The sequence below is a fragment of the Abramis brama genome, assembly GCF_963993115.1.
Source record: "Abramis brama genome assembly, chromosome: 5".
NCBI lineage: Eukaryota > Metazoa > Chordata > Actinopteri > Cypriniformes > Leuciscidae > Abramis > Abramis brama.
Window position 1 is genome coordinate 35977261 of NC_139967.1, and position 15130 is coordinate 35992390.

A 15130-nucleotide genomic window follows, 5' to 3' on the forward strand; every position below is an offset into this window, starting at 1 on the left:
TTTCATCAGATTAGACACTTAATCACTCAAACCCCTTTATCTAAACCTCTCTACATAATCGCCAGACTCGTGCGTCCTCCATGTCTGTAGTTTTCTAACACTTTTCACTCGTGTTTGTAGTTCTAACCAAATCCTCGTCCAACGCGCGATGGGTTGTGGGCAATATTAGCCGTTAGAGTGTGCATTGATCTGCACTTCGGATTCTGACCGGAAATAGTAGACCATCCGGGTATCTTTGGAACACTCATTTCAACATACTACGATTTGGGATGTACTAATCCTATTTTCGAATGCTATTTAGGACGGATAGTATGCGAATTGGGACGCACCAAATGAGTATGTGAAACGAGTGAGGGTTTTCTAGTAATGTAATAGCATTACATTATACATTGCAATAGCAATGTACAGTGAGACATGTAAAAGTCATTACTTTTACAAATAATTAGAACAGAATTTTAAAAATATATATTAATAAGAATATTTTTCTAGCAATCTCTTAGTCGTCATTTAGCCTACATTACGCGTATCTATTTTGACATACCATATTTTTGGCCCGTGCAAGTATCACTGTTAATTGCAATTTCGAGAGTGAATCCTACATTTATGTGTCGATGTCATTTCCAAAACTTTGCAGCGTGTAATTGGTCATCGGTCCTCTTAGCAGCATGAAAAACAACACTTTTATTCAATGGTTAATTCTACTTAGCCTCGAAAGCTGGAAAGAGCGCAAATTCAAAAAATTTCGCCAATAATATTATATTATTACAGTATTAACTGAGGGTGTTCTTGCTTTTGTTTCAGAGTGCTTATATTTAAATTTGACTTTGTGATATTTTTTTTTACTCATGTTTTAATTTTTTTTAACAAAATATTATTTGTGATCAAACATTAATTGGCAGACCCCCTGAAGTACCACTGCAGAACCCTAGTTGAAGACCCTTGTATTAATTAACATTTATATTAAACACAATTAGCTGAACTTTAGAGGGCTTTTTAGACCCACCCAAACTAAAATATACTTTTGTCACGTTTTAAATATAATCAATTGCATATTTGTTATGAAGTTTAGTACATTTAAAACATTTTCACTGTAAATGTAATATTGAATAACACACTACAGTTAAAATTGTAAACAAGTACTTTACATGTGCTTTAGTATGTTAGTCAACACATCAAAATTATTGTACTACTTTAAAGCACAACAAAAGATTATTAAAACATGATTTAAAACATACTTGTCATTCCAAAATTTTGAGAATTACTTTCTTCCACAGAACATAAAAAGCTATTCTGAAAATGTGTCAGTGTTGTTTTTGTTCATGCATTTAGAAGTTAATGGGTTAAACGCTAAAGCTTACCAGAAAAAAAAAAAAAAAAACATTTAGCAAGTTTATAATGGGCCTACTTCATTTCCCATCATTCTCTGGGGCAGCACAAATATAAAACAAAATAAATGTGAAGCATGAATTACACACCTAATGCACAATATTTGTTTAACATTTTGTTATATTAGGGCCAAAATATTTTTTGTGAGCTTTTGAACTCAAGTAGGAACGACCTTCCTTCCTTACTTATTGCTGTTATATTTTTCTCAGCTTTGATTTTATATTATTTGTAAATGAAAAGTAAGTAAAAAATCCATTCTTAAATGATGAATTCCTAAATGAAAAGACCTTTACCAGAACCATCCTTCACGAATGGCCCATTTCCTGCAGCCCTACTGCCCTCGCTCTCAATACTAAAAACATGAAATAAGGGCAGCTATATCTCTCCTCATGGTCAGATGAGGCTTTAGTTTTTAGTAGCACTAGGCACAGAAACCTAGTTTTCAGAGAACAGGAAATGTATTTATAAAAACATATAAATATCCAAGAAACATGAATCAGGCTTAAAAAAAATGGAAACGATTGGTAAGGGAAGGTGCTCAGGTTTGCAGACGGTGACCACTGAGTGACCACATCGAACCTCAATGAGAGTGGCGCTTCCGTGCAGTGATTTTAAAAGGGTTCCTTCAGCCATGCTTTTGACTCGCCATGTGAGGTTTGTGTATAGCAAAAAGCTCAATGAGAAGCTTCTTCAAGAGGTTGTCATTGAAAGGTTCCATTAGATAATGGACAAAAAAAGTTAGACCGTTAGACAAAAAAAGTGATTGAAAAATAATCAAAGAGGTTTGGCACAATGGTGCATATGTAGAAAGACAATAACTACTGATGGTTCTGTATTATACAAAGAGTGTAACTGTTAAGGGCTTTAAATTTGACCCAAATGTTCATGGTTGCCCCACACAATGGTAAATGGGAAGTGCCGTAATCTGGGGGAGGAACCGCATCATCTGGCTGATGTTCCCAGATGAAATGAGCTGGTGATGAGAGCCATATGGCAGCTGGCCTATTCACACACACTGTATACTTGCAGATGAGTTTCTTTTCAGATTAGGAACCTTTATAGAGGGATATGTAGTGATAGAGTTATGCTGTTATATTTAGGATATTGTATCCGTTATTTTTCTTATGATTATTATTAAAAATGAGTTCACCCGATTCTCCTCTTCATGCTGATCCCATTCAACATCTTACATTAAGAATCCGCCCATTACAGTAGCGGCCTTTTTTTTAACCCTTGTGCATCCTTATGGACATTTTTGTCCTTTTCAGTTTTGTTTTTTTGATCACTTTGCCTGTGTTAATGCTAACTGCATAAAATTTGGCACGGGTGTGTATTTTTATTGGAATTTTACTATTTCATTTCCTTTAAAAAATCTATTTTGCACTAGTTACACAAAATACTTCCTCTCAGCGCCTTTTGGACAAAAATGTCCCCATTGAAACCCATTAAAACTGCACTTTTTTTTTTTATCCCAGGACCATTTAACTATAAAATGATGCAATCTTTGTTAATAGGCATTCATTCTGTTGGCAAGGCTTCAAAATTTATATTTTTACAATTTGTTATCAGATGGTGCCATTTTTTCAGGTTTGGCCTATAAAGCAAATACTCGCTTTATTCCTGTTTTCTGCGTCGGGAATATTATAGAGCCATTTGGATAAATTATGCAACGATAATTGTGTGGGTTTGTTGGTATGGATGTCAGAGTGTGGTTGGTATGTATGTTATAAAATATATGTGTTTGTGTGCATGTGTGTGTTTGTAGTATTGAGAGAGAAAAACTCAACTGCAAATAACAAAGCCAATCACTGTGTTCACCAGTGGAGTTTTGCTGGCATCCAATGGGGAAAGTCTGGTACTGCACCCAAACAAAATCTTACTGAAAGCTCATTTTTTGAGATATCGTCCTCAAATTTGGAACACAACTTATTTAGATTTATGGCTTTGATTTTCTAGCCGTTTTAGAGTTCAACTTGTTTCATAAAATATATATTTTATATAAAATAATGTTCATAAATAATTTTCATAAACTTAAACCTATATAACTTTTTTTTGGATTTACTTATAAACAAGTAATAAAAACTCAGTGAGTGTTTTAGCGCAATTTTCTGACGTCATGGGATCACAACACTAAGTAAATTTAAAAGTAGATTTAAAAGTAAATCTTTTTATGTTTTTTTTTTTTTTATGTTTTTTTTGTGTGCGTTCCCTAGATTAGACCTTCCTTAACATAATGCCGAAAACTCGAAGTCTCTAGGTGGTCTGGTTGAGGAGGAGATAGAAGTGCAAGATTGGTGCGCACAGACAGAACAGAAATCATGAGTTAACAATCGCAATTTTGTCCGTTGGAAAATTGCGCTAAAAAAACTAACTTCAGCAATAATCTGCCAAGGGTATTGTTTAAAATGATACCAAAGTTAAGTCTGTGCTCCCAAGCTTCAGCTTTTTATGACAGTTTTTTGACATGGACATTTTTGTCCTCTATGTAGCTATGTGTAACTTTATTTAATTGATGCACAAGGTTTAAAGTACAGGTTTTTTGCTACTCCTCCTTCAAATTGTCTCCAATTCTTATGAAAATTGTGTTAGATGACCTTTGGACTGAGACACAAAGCCATGACAAAACAGATTATTTTTTTATTCATCTTGGTTCAAAAGTTATGATGTCGTGAACTTAACGAGGTCGACACAAAATTGGTTCAGAGGCTGCATCTCGGGTCAAACTCTGATCAATCGAAAAGAAAATTGGCTTCATCGGAACCCTGATATGAGGGTCCATGCCACATTTGGGAATAGCGCCACCTACAGGTCACGAGAAAATGGCTCATCTGAAAAATGGCTATTTTTGCTAATAACTTTTGAACAATTTATCAGAATCAGAATCTTGGTGTCTATGGATTCTCTGTATCATGCCGAATCTGTGTATACTGATTCTGATTGGACAAACCACGTGTCCGCCATTTTGAAATTTGACATGATAAATTGCAATATCTTTTATACAATTTGACATATCTTCACAAAATTTGGTAGGGATAATTGACCGCATGTCCTGAAGGTACCTGAGACGTAGCAGACGTTCCAGAGATGTACGTTTTCATTTTTGCAAAAACTGTTATAACTTTGGAAAACCTTGTTCAAAATTTGATTTATCATATTTGATATATCATTTGTTATTTTTTAACAATGTGACTATCCAACATATTGAAGCAAATTAAACACATTTTTTTAGCTACTCCTACCACAAATTTTGCTCAATTTTGTCCAAAATCAGTTCAGATGATCTTTGGACCGACCCGCACTGAAATGACTGCATATATTTTTGATACTCACTACCGTTCCTGAGAAATATCTCTCCAAATTTGACCCTGTCTGTGTTTGTGTCCTTTTGCTAGTTGGCAAGCTAACCAGTTGCCATTCTTTAATGTGGCTCTTCAGCTATCAGGTTAACCATAAGCTACATTAGCATTAAGTTAGCTTAGCATACTTACTAAAGTACTTACTAAAGTAATGCTTTTGTGTGCTCATTCTCACACTGAAAGCTCTCCTTGGCAGCCTGCTGAATCAGTGTCAACTGAGTGGCGCAATCTGAAATTCCTTGTGCCCCGAAACTTTTAGGTTTTGGGTTCCAATCCTGTTTGGCACATGCCCAGACCGCAAGAAGTAGTGGTTCTAAAGTTGCTTCTGTTCCAGACATAGTGTCTTTCTGAGAATGATCTCAACCGTACTTATTAAATGTAACATGCGGTGCATTTATATAAAAATTCTTCATTTTGAGTTGATTTTGACTTGAACTATGGAACTTCTGCATCTTGGTAGACAAGGCAAGGTAGGGAAGGCAGAGAAGGCGAGAAAGTTGCATTGCTGGCTTGGCCCCGTATAACTACTTGCAGTTCTTGTTACATTAATGTTAATTATTTTTACTATATTATACATTTTTTGATTTTTATTGTACTCTACTGTTCAAAAGTTTGGGGTAAGACTTTTTTAATGTTTTTAAAAAAAAAAAGAAGTCTATTATACTCAGCAAGGCTGCATTTATTTGATCAAAAATACAGTACAAACAGTTATATTGTGAACTATTGTTAAATTTTTTAAAAACAGTTTTTTTATTTAAATATATTTTAAAAAGTAATTGTCATTCCATACACGGTTACATGAAGGAACGAAACTAAGTTACTAAGGTCCCGGTCAAAGCACAAGATGAAACATTAACCAATAAAAAACATTAGAATCTAAGGTGTATGTTTAAGCAGCGTCATCAATAAATAGCATAATAAGCAATAAAAAACTAGAATAAACAATGCAAAAATAAGACAATAATTAGTGCAATAATTAGTAATAAATAAGAACATAAATAATCAAATAGTATTGCACCTAAAAAATCTATAAAGTAGACATTATTGCTCATAAAAAGTCTAAATAGAACTGTTATTTAAAAAAAAAACACTGAAACATTACACATGCAAGTATCTATGTTGTTGCACGCAAAGTAAAAGAACAGGAATTGAGCGCAACCTTCTTCCTGAGGGAAACGGGGCAAACAGTCCATAGGCAGGGTGGGAAGAGTCCTTGATAATAGTGGCCGCCCTGTCCCTGCATCTACTACTGTAAATATACTAAATTGTGATGTGATGATACTCTCCACCTACACATATAGAAGGATGTAAGGACTGTAATGCCCAGACCAGCCCGCTTGAGCCTCCTCAAGAAGTAAAACCGTTGATTGGCCGCCTTTATTATACTAATGGCATTAGTATGCCAAGTTAGGTCATAGTCCACTGCTATATCATCTGCAAATTTCACAATGTGGTTGCTTGAAAAGTAGCTGAGCATTCATAGGTCAGCAGAGAGTAAAGCAGGGGACTCAATACACATCCTTGGGGAGAGCCAGTGTTGAGGATAATGGAAGAGTGATGGAAGTAATACTGTGGATTCTAAAAGTCTGTCTCCTATTTGTAAAGAAGATCAATACCCAGTTGAATAATGCTGGACTCATTCCGAGCACCTCCAACTTGTGCACCAGTTTTTGTGGTATGACTGTGTTAAAAGCAGAGCTAAAATCAAGAAAAAGCAGTCTCACATAAGAGTCCCAATTTTCCAGGTGGGTGAGGGCCATATGTACAACATACAAGACGCCATCTGCAGTACATCTGTTCCCCCTATATGCATACTGGTGGGGGTCAATGCTGAAGTCGATTCCTTTTTTTATTTATTCCATGACCAACCACTCAAAGCACTTCATGACTATCGGAGTTAGTGCTACTGGGCTGTAGTCATTTAGGCACGAAACTGTTGAAATCTTTGGAACAGGGATAATGGTCGCAGATTTAAAGCATGATGGTACCTTGGCTTGAAAGAGTGAGATGTTAAATATGTCTGTTAGTACCTCAGATAGCGATAATGCAAAGTCTTTCAGAACCTGGCCGTGAATGCTGTCTGGGCCAGCTTCCTTGCAGGGCTTGACTTTCAGGAGGGACCTCCTGATATCCACTATGGTTACACTGGGAAGCAGCACATCCAATGAGAATGCAAGTCTGGTGCTAGGAGAAGTATTAAGGGCTTCAAAACGAGCATAAAAGTTATTGAGAGCATCAGGAAGAGATGGATCCCTAGGGCATTCAGTGTCTCTGCTGTCATAGCCTTGATTCTTCGAGGGTCATTGGTAGAAAAATGACCCTGTATCTTTGCAGCATATGCAGTCTTGGCTCTTTTAATACTTGCAGTCAATTTCCTTCTTGCTGCTCTGAGCGCTGTTGTATCACCAGACCTGAATGCAGAATCCCGGGCTCTCAAAAGAGTTCTAACCTCAGCATTCATCCAAGGTTTCTGATTCGGATGGATACTAATTATTCTCGTAGCGGTAACATCATTCACACTCTTACTAATATAGCTCATACACTTGCTTCCACACTTTTTCTATGAGAAACAAAAGTTAAACAGGGAGCTTGAGAAGCTGCTGCACTTCTGTGTGCTGCCATCTTGTGATGGTAAAGCTGAATTTTCAGCATCCATTACTCCAGTTTCCTAACAGTATATGCAAATGAAAAGATGGAGATGCCATGAAAACAAAAGAAATAGAGGTTGGAAACTTGCAGAAAGGCAAAGATATTTCATTTACTCTAAGTGTTACTTAAAACTGTGGTTGGTATTCTGGGTATTTACCCCCTAAAACTCTTTGTATCAGGAGGCCAATGTCAATGACCCAGTTCGCATTAATGGCCCAGAGCAAGGATTTGGTTGTGTTTCCTGTCAGAGTGGATGAAGGCCTTTAATAAGACTCCAAAAGGAGGATTCAATCAGCAGCTGAGAATGAGAAAGGACATCCTGGTATAAAAAAGATATTCAAACATCTGCATATCCTTCTGAAAACACATTTGCTTTCACTGTCATAATCATGATGACCACAACACCAAAAACTCCATGACAAAAAAAAATAATAATAAAAAAAATGAAGCAAGCATCCAAAAACTTCAAAACAGTCTAACACAATGGCTCTTTTGAATCAGTCTTGAGGAAGTATATTGTGTGATTCATTGGGGCTTTAAAACAGACATCTGATTGTTATCTGAGCTGATCTACAGAATCTGCTGGCCATATGTGTCCATTATGCAAATTCACATTAGCATACTTTACATAGACACAATTTCATTCAAGCCCTGACCTCATAAAGCAAAAGAGACATAATGTGTAAATATATATGCAAATATTCATGAGTGAAACCCCCACAGGACAAATGATCCAATTATGGCCTGGCAGCCATAGTGACCACAGTGCTGACTTGTGTTATGAGTTATGTTTTGTTTTTACTCAATACATTTAGTAATTTGTCCTGTGTGACGGAGCCGACTGGATTTGAGACTGGAGAGTTTTCAGATACAGATTCATCTCTGCCACTTTCATCTATACTAAGAAGAAACTTATGTAACAGAGGAGTTTCCATGTGCAAGAATCCCACAGTGTACTTATTTCATCTTTTGCAAAGGCCTTTGTTTGCTTGATTTACAATCAACATGAAACTGTGTTCACAACTCATTTTACTTACACAATGAAGCTTATTTGGTAGTAAAAGAGGAAATACATTGAAAAAAATGTTTTGAATAAAATTCTTAAGATTAAAACAAATTAAAAAAATATTGCGTGAGACAATAGACAATGCTAAACACTTTAAACAGTAAAGTAAGTTAAGATATTAATTATATTAAGTTAATTATTTATTAGTGAATAAAAGTGACATGATCTAATTACATGCATGTTAAATTCAGCAGGTGTGGATCGAAACGGAAGGTCGAGTTCTGGCCCAATTTGTCAGCGGCCTAGGTTCCAGAAGTATTTTCCCATTCTCTTTTCCCCAAATATATTTTTAAAAAGTCTTCATCTTAAAAGAGTCTTAAAGTCATATACAGAAAGAACCAAACCAGCCAGCTACAAGGTGAATCACAACATTAGAAACTTTGATGTGAAGCAAAAAGGTCTTCGAAAATCTGATAAAAAGACAAAGGTACAAGACCATGTACTTAACAGCTGTAATGAGGGAAAAGACCTACAATCCATGAAGCATTGCGAACGACAACCAAATTAAAAACAATGGAGAAACTATTGATGTGACCTCTCTGGTGGGGAAGGAGCCAAAGTTAGTGTGGGAGGTTACCAGCTAGATATAGTGTGCCCCACTTGAATGCACAGCTCAGGCACTCAATGAGTGTTGTTTGTGTACATGCAAAATATACAAACTTACTGCATTTGCCGTGTTTGGATGCTGATAGGTTTGCAAAGCCATGAGTATCAATAGTAATGCAACGGGCGCCATTGTTGATGGAAGGCTTGTTCGAGATGCATCGGAGCGGCGCGGACCGATCGGAGCTGCGGGAGTGTTTGGAAAGCATACGACTCCTTGTGCTTTTGGATCGCTTTCACAGTGCTTTGATGTCATGCGCCGATCGGTCTGTGAGAAGCCGAACCATCTCGAACAAGCCTGATGTGTTTGTGTTTGGCGCTGCCGCGCTAGAGTTGCTGGTCAACATGAGATGTATACAGTGACATAAGATCTGGCTCTGTGGTGGCTCTGTGCCTGTGGAAAGGCAAACTGGTTTTTAGAAAGCTCGTCAGTCGAACCAACTCCGAACTGGCAATTGCTCTGGCTCTGAACTAGCACCCGGTTCTTGCTGGTGGAAAAGGGGTATAAGTGCAACTCTATGGAGTTGTGAAGTTGCTCTATCAAGACTCCGATGCTCTAAAGAGAGAAACAAAGAAGTTCTGCAAGAAGTGAGTTTGGGAAGTTTGAAAACAGCAACAGAGACAACGACCACAAGCTTAGCGCCCCCATTTTCAAGATCTGCACCAACTTCAGAATCTTCCCTTCAGAGATCCTCCAGATCTGCGTGTTCCAGATTGCCCGGATCTTCTGTACGGTCTTCAGAATCTTCTCTTCAAGGCTCCTTCATCTGTGTGTTCCAGAATAAGGACCTTTTTTGTGCTCCAAAAGTTCAATGTTCACAAGTACTTTGCATTAAAGGCTGTGAAACGGATTCCAACTCCTTTCATCCCACTGCAACGTTGCCCAGCTCAGCAAGTGAAAGACGTCGCCGCTCGGACTTAGCACGTCACCCCAGGCAGAATGTAAATTTTCCAGAGACCTTGGCATTAGTGTATATTGTCAGTAGGGTTGGGTATCGAGCAAGCACGCTCGTAATAGAAGCGACGCGGTCGTGATTTGGTGCAACGCGCTCGTTTTTCCAGGCGCCGATGCCTCGGCAAGATGAAAACATCTCAACTTTTCAGAATGCTGCAAGCGCACCGCAGGTCATGTGACAAAAACCAACTGACCTTTCCGTAACAACATTGAAAGCTCTGCTGAACAGCTGATCATAGCTGTACAGGGCGGTTTTTATTTCTCATCTCTATAAATATATCTAGTAGTAAAGCTAATGCAAGGGCAGGAAATCAAATAATAATTTGCTGATACCTCGTCATCATGGAGAGCGCAGTTCATGGTTGCATAGCAACGACAGACACCACGGGAGCGCAGGCGCTTGTGGAAAGGAGGAGAGAGACGCGATATGTGAACGGCTCCTAATTCAGGATAAACTGAGAATCTATTTGGTTTAAAATCGTTTTTGTTTTGTTTCAAATGGAGATCTCGATTACAACATCAGACAACTACACAGAATAACATGTTCCAGTCTTTTTTTTTTTTTTTTAAATACTAATTGGAATCTTTAATTCAAACACGTTTAAAACTAATTAATTCAGTGTCTCATTCATAAATACCTGTTTAATTAATGGATGATTCACCGTTTTTTAATGAATCTCTAGACGAGTCTTCTTGAATAAATGATTCAATGAAAAAATAATTTAACAGTCGATTTTTGCCACCTACTGGAGTAATAATGTAATCAGCACAATCTTTATTTGAAGAGACTCCTTTCACTTTAGACATTTTATTGGTTATTGCTTAAAATTAGCAAGAATAAAAGGTAGAAATATTTATTCTTCAAGTATTTGCCCTTTTTTTTTCTCTCCAAAAAATATTGGAATCGGAAACAAGAATTGATAAGAACCGGATTTGATAAGCAGAATCAGAATCAGAATAACTGCCATAGTAACATCCGACTCAGTCACTTGCATTTATCAGTCTTTGTTTTGCACTTTATCCATTCAGTAGTTGTTAGTTACTCGTGTCTATCCTTTTGTTAATAAAACACTTTTATTACACTTGTGTCTTCCTTGTGTTGATAATACAATAAGAGGCTCTACACGTTAACAATATCTCACAAATCCTTCAGATAGATTGGTCAGATGACGAACTTCCTCCAATTTATATCATTCTAATTCAGTCAACAATCTTCCATAATTGTTCTTTTTGATTTGTTTTGTTCTGAAGCTAAGCAGGGTTGAGCCTGGTCAGTACCTGGGTGGGAGACTCCCTGAGTAAAGTAGGTAGCTGCTGGAAGACGTTAGTGAGGGCAGTAGGGGGGGTGCTCACCCTGTGGTCTGTGTGGGTCCTAATGCCCCAGTATAGTGACAGAGACACTATACTGTCAAAAAGCACCATCCTTCAGATGAGACGTTAAACCGAGGTCCTGACATTCTGTGTTCTGTGGTCATTAAAAATCCCAGAATGTCTTTCGAAAAAGAGAAGGGGTGTAACCCCGGCATCCTGGCCAAATTTGCCCATTGGCCTCTGTCCATCATGGCCTCCAAATCATCCCCATATAATGTATTCTGATTGGCTTCATCTCTGTCTCCTCTCCACCAGTAAGCTGGTGTGTGGTGGGTGTCCTTGCGCAATATGGCTGCCGTCGCATCATCCAGGTGGATGCTGCACATTGGTGGTGGTTGAGGAGATTCCCCCCTTCTATGTAAAGCGCTCTGAGTACCCAGAAAAGTGCTATATAAATGTAACTAATTATAATTATTATTATTACAGTTATATGCAATAGTGTTTACAGCTAAATAATGGGAAGTTCATCTTATGTGAACACATGAAAAAATGTGTAGTTTCTCAGTCACAGTCTTCCTCTTTCATCCCAACATGCCAAAACTACAATGTCTACAGCTAATTACTTGTTCTCTGCATAATAAAAATAATACATATGCTGATTTATAAAGCTGTTAACTATACTCTTATTTTATTAACTATTAAAATGAACTATTATTAAAATTAACTACAGTATTTGCCTTTAAAACATCTAAGGTAGGTTTTTTATAAGGTTTTTTTTATAAGGTTTTTATTTTTATTTTTATTTTCAAGAAACTGAAATTGACATTATTGAGTTATTATGCAGGATAAATGTTTGTTCTAGTCTTACATTCTACAAAACAACACAATAGAAAAAAGCAAAACACACAGTCTGCTAATGGCATGTAAAATGGACAAGACACTTTAACTTACTGGCAGATTCTTTCAGGCCCATGGCTTTATGGACGATCACATGCAGGAAGCCATATAGACCAGGAGATTCTTCGTCTGGAAGAAACAAGAAACACTCAGTAAGTGTATGTGTGTCTGAGAGGGAAATGAGTGAATTTATGAAGTGTGCAACTCTTTGCTTTGACACCTGGTGTATCCCAAAGCACTAGTATCTAGTAATCTCTGTTTCCCTCTCTGTGCTCATCAGTAAGAATGTGAGCAGCTGGTGATTGAGTTTATGTCTGTTATAATTTTAACAGTTCTATTCTAATAGCAAATCTCCTGTCTGTGTGATCCATTTCTCTGCTGGACTGGTGATAGTACTGTAAATATCAGGCTATCTGACAAGTATTGTTATCAGTACTGAAAAAGCCAATCAGTCAGTAATGTAAAGTCAGATTGACTAGAAATATGACTGGCTAAAAGTTTCGAAGGGCAGTGCTTTTATAATTGTGATGTCATGCACTAGTTGCAAGATCTATTACATACAGATCAGATCAAGTCAAGAGTCACAGCCCCCTGACTTAGGCTGGTCTGCACTGGAAACACTGATGAAGAACAGTGTCACATAACTGAGAGTCTACAGCTGCCTTAACTAAAACCGTGAGTCTGGATATCCATTCCAAAAGAGTTTAACATCATGTGAACCGGATTTAAAAAAAAAACATGATTAATGAAAACAATATTTATGATAAGCCCCAGAAAATGTGAGAATTCTTATGGACTTAAAGGCTCTTGTCCTGAGAGGAAACCTGCTACACGTGAGGGGTCTCCAGGATCACAGAACCAGTGACCACTTCAGGGTGGCCTTGACCGAATCTCTCACACACACACACACACACACACACACACAGAGTGGCTTATTGTATCAATATTAAAAGCAGTGGGTGGTAGTGCTCAAGTTGCAGTCTCTCTTTCTCTACATTTATTTAGCAGGAAGTGAACTAGCAGAGAAGCTCTTTGAACCTACACTGCCTCATCAGAACAACACAAGAGAGAGTAAACAATCATGGACCTGATGGTGTTTGTGGACATGAGATCATAATCCAGTCCAAAAGTAAGAATCAAATGTAATCTCATCATTCAGTTTGATTAAACTCAGACTCACCTTAAAGAAAAAGTCAAATCATCTCTGCTCCAATAGCATCACTACATCATTGCAAAAAAAGGCTGTTTTGAAACACCTTTCCTACACAAACCCCTCATCTACCTTTAAAGACGAGTCAACTTTACAGCGTGTAAAGACAGTTAGGAACCATTGAGTTTTGTTCTTGCATGTTAAGCAAGAAAGTTTGAACTTCACATTTATGGTAAATTTGATGTCCTCTATGTTGTTGATCAATGTTTCTTTAGGCATCTTTACGGCCACACGCGTGAGCGGCACAAATTTCTTTCGCCGTGCTGTGCATGTTAACCAATGAGTGCATTCACACTGGGAGCAGGAGCAGCAAGTGAGCGCCAAGCAGGAGCGTCGTGTGAGAAGCAGTGAAGAGGGGATTTTGGCACCGACCCTATATTTGCTGCACTGCATTAGAAATTGAGTATGAAATTAGAAATAGTGAAATTTATTTTGTCCACACTTTTGATGGACAAAATAAATATGATTTCACACAAAAAATGTGTTTTAAAAGCAAGTACTGTAATGGATTATAAGATAACAAACAGGTAAAATTTATAAAAAAAAGTTTAATCTCAAATCAATATCTCTCATCCACATAATTATTTATGAGGTGAAATATCATGTAATAAGGGGTATGACTGTACCAATAACAACAGACACTGCGTCTGGTTTTGTCAGATTAGTGTGTTACCATCTGTTGGCGTTAGTCGATGCTTGTTTTCACCGATTGAACGTATTCGATCAGCATTTGCCGGGTTGTGGAATGTCTGAAAAGTGTCATACTGTAATCTGTGTTAGTTGCCGTTTATCTGTGCAATGCGAAGTGGCCTTTGGTTACTTGAATTTTACTTTCAATTCCTGAATTTAAATTTAGTTTTAAATTCCAAGTCAATTATTGAACCTATAAATGTAATATAGGTAATAGCAAACAGAATGTAAAAATGCAATTCTAATCATAATATTCATTAAATTATTTAATGAAATTAAATTAAAATGAACTGAAATTTTTAGAAAGTTTAAGACAATAAAAGAAAAGTTTGTCAAGACAAATTTTTATAGCTTAAACTATTGCTCAAAGTTTGAAAGTTTTAGGCTTTAGCCTATAATGTATTCACTACTGAACTTTTATGCAATCAATTCTACTTCCTTTAATTACAATTCAAATTCAACGTGTGTTGTAGCCAATTCAGTTCAAATTGAACTCATGACTTAAGAGTCAATTCTTAAATTCAGAATTTTGCCAAACCTGGAGTAAAAAGCAACAAATGTTTAAAAACATAAAGAGATCTTAAAAGCCTCATAATTCATTTTGGTGTTGGTATCTCACATCCTAAATTTATTTAAATTCACAACAAGCATCCCAAAACCATAGTGTTTCATGAACCCACATTTAACCAGTCCTTTTTTGATGCATCAAAGCAATAACTAGGACTTTTCCTGTTCTAAGCTCAAGCACTGAACAGCAGCCGGCCATCATTTAATTACTGTTCCCTCCTTTTAAGAGCTCCCAGTGTCACCATTCCTTTCATAATGAAGACAAACACTTCTTACAGTCCTGATTTGTCAGCTCAAACTACTGGTATCCAGAGGAATGAGAGTATTTGTGAGTGTATATGGGGTTCATGGGGGTATGTATGTGGCAGGCTTTACATTTCTTCACCAGATGCTCCTCATTTCACCTCATTCCCTGCATCTTAAATTTCATAGCAGGAGGG

The 15130-nt window shown here is 37.1% G+C and overlaps 1 protein-coding gene across 3 annotated transcripts in view; it reads right to left on the reverse strand.

Annotated features, from left to right (window-relative positions):
- The window catches only part of abr (ABR activator of RhoGEF and GTPase), a 296797-nt gene that overhangs the window by 64704 nt on the left and 216963 nt on the right, over positions 1-15130 (reverse strand). For all 3 annotated transcript variants that reach the window (XM_084113285.1, XM_084113286.1, XM_084113287.1), the window contains one exon: positions 12278-12352. In XM_084113285.1, coding sequence (XP_083969411.1) covers positions 12278-12352 — 75 coding nt within the window. The remainder of the gene's footprint in view (positions 1-12277; positions 12353-15130) is intronic.